Genomic DNA, 2,330 nt, shown 5'->3' with positions numbered 1-2,330 from the left:
GTACCACAGTCGCCTTATTTCCCAGCATTCCCTCTGCGAACCCTCTCGCCTTCCCTCCAGATGCTCGCTCTGGTTCTTGCCTCGTGGACCCCCGAACACAGACATGTCAGCATTTGGACAATTTGCGGTGTTCCCGGCCCCCCGTCCCCCCCCAGACTGGCGTTTGACCTCCGGTCCTCTCCCTCAGATCTCCCAGCCCTCTCCGCGCTCTGCAGCCCTAGAACTCATACATCACCTCTCCTCTATGGTTCCAGGCCTCCTCCTCATTTATCAGCGGTCTCCTCTAACCTTTCCCCGGATCCCGCACCGACCCTCCTCTCTGCCCCGGCTCCTGTCGCGCCCCCCTCCCCCCCTCTGTCGGTCGACTAATGGCTCAGTTAAAGCGCCGCTGCTTCTCCGCAGTGAACCTGATGTCAAAACCGGGAGCCCTCGGACCAGCAACACGGACTTCCTCCAATGCTCAGCACGGAGTCCGGCTCCATTTAACAGGGTTTGGTCTACAGGTCCCCTAAGAGGTACCACAGTCACGTTCCTGAGTGATATTAAAAAACAAACCCTCACACATACAGTCGGCTTGTTCCATCCGCTGCGCCCGGAGAGTTAAGATCGTTCACCTTGTCTTTGTAGGTTTATTGGAAATGAAGCTCGAACTTCAAGTTGAGCAGAGGAGAAGGTCACAGAAATAAATGATTGGTCGTTTCACCACAGAACCGCGAAGTCCAACGCGATTTCGGAACCAAAACCTGCTCGATGAAAACCGAATCACCCGAAAAACGCTGTATCTCTGAACTCAAAGACTCAAACAGCAGCAGGAAAACTGCGGAGCTGAAATCGAACGAGAACGAGAGGAAACTCATAGCGAGGTTGCGTTTACCTTGACCTTTATCCACGAAGCTGGTGATGGTGTTGGCCAGACCCGCTTCGTGCAGAGCGCTGCTGTTCAGGTCCCCGGTGGACAGAGACCAGTACAGCGACAGCATGTAGTCGTGAGGAATCACCAGCGGCTGCTTGTGATGCGCCTCCCGGTCGCTCGGCTTCAGGGCCCTGTAGCTGGCTCCCCGCTGCGCCACCGGAGCCGCGTTCTGCTGCTGCTGCTGCACGGAGCTGGCTCTGTGGGGAGGCCCGCCGCGCACTGGAGCAGCTGCTCTCGCTGCACCCAAATTTCTTCCCGGCGAGCCACCGCCTCCTCCTCCCCCAGCAGCCGCGGTCCTGACTCCTCTCAGAGCTGCATGTGCGCTAAAAGCCGCGGGAGCGTGCGCTTTGATGTGAGCGTCCCCGCCGGGCAGCCAGGAGCGCACAGCCTCCTTGCGCCCCAGGCCGAGCGCTCTGTCCCGGTGCTGCAGCTGCAGCTGCGCGCGGCTCGCCGGCGAGGACGCAGGTGTCAGCGAAGCGACTGTGCTTTTGACCACGGTCGTTTCGCCGCTGATTAACGGCGGACCCGCACGGATACGCGTAATCCGCTCCGCACTCACCGGCGAGGCTTTCCCCGGCTGTCTGTCTGCCGCCGGTGTGGAGCCGCCGATGCCTCCGCCGGTTCCTCCGCGGGCTGGCTCTGCGTCCCCGCCGCCCGCCTCTCGCTCCGCTGCCTCTCCGAGCCGGCGGTGGTGGTGGTGGTGGTGGTGGTGGTGCTGCTCGGTCAGTCTGGCCCGGCTGAGTGAACCGAGGACGGGGTGCAGGTAAATGAGAGTCCAGCAGCTCAGCAGAAGACAAAGACGCTTCACAACTTTCATCCTAAAGCCCTTTTGCCTCTTGCCAGGCCGTCATTGTAATAAAGCGCAGTCTGTTCAGAATTACTGGCCCCGTTCGGTTAGAAAAAGAAGAGGGAGCAGTCCTGTTTGGTCCCAGTCTTTCATCCTCTGAGATTTCTCTGTGCTCTGCCAGAGGGGGGATGAATAAAAAGCGCTTTTCCCGTCTGAAACGGACCACAGACATATGCGAAGTAGTAAAAGCAAAGATGTGGACTATAGCTGGGTTTTATAAGTTGAAGAAAGGAATCCTGCAAGCCCTTATTCTCCCATCCGTCATGTGTGAGAACCATAGTGCTGGAGAGATCCCGCCTGCGAGAGAAGTGCAGAAATCCAAGAGGAGGCTGAGGAAAAGGGGACTTGCGTTAAACACTCCACGGCTCTATTCTGCGGGATATCTTGTATGAAACTTCTTTAAATCCCACTTTTTCCAAGAGAGGCAAGAATGGCGTAATGCCGCTGCCCCCGTTTTTTTTTTTTTTTTTTTTTTTTTTCTTTTTTCTTTTTTCTTTCCCCTCAAAGTTTGAACTCCGTCCAGGGAAAATATTTCACTCACACACCAACCTGCAGGTGCTCGAAAAAATC

The 2,330-nt window shown here is 56.7% G+C and overlaps 1 protein-coding gene across 1 annotated transcript in view; it reads right to left on the bottom strand.

Moving 5' to 3' along the window:
- The window catches only part of gdf5 (growth differentiation factor 5), a 7,971-nt gene extending 6,177 nt beyond the window's left edge, over window positions 1–1,794 (bottom strand). The window contains exon 1 of the mRNA XM_040158896.1: window positions 875–1,794. Coding sequence (XP_040014830.1) covers window positions 875–1,730 — 856 coding nt within the window. The 5' untranslated portion in view covers window positions 1,731–1,794. The remainder of the gene's footprint in view (window positions 1–874) is intronic.
- Window positions 1,795–2,330: the final 536 nt, after the last annotated feature.

The sequence above is a fragment of the Xiphias gladius genome, chromosome 21, assembly GCF_016859285.1.
Source record: "Xiphias gladius isolate SHS-SW01 ecotype Sanya breed wild chromosome 21, ASM1685928v1, whole genome shotgun sequence".
Lineage (NCBI taxonomy): Eukaryota > Metazoa > Chordata > Actinopteri > Istiophoriformes > Xiphiidae > Xiphias > Xiphias gladius.
The sequence above is the reverse complement of the archived record's forward strand: the minus strand, read 5'-3'. Positions and strand labels throughout refer to the sequence as shown.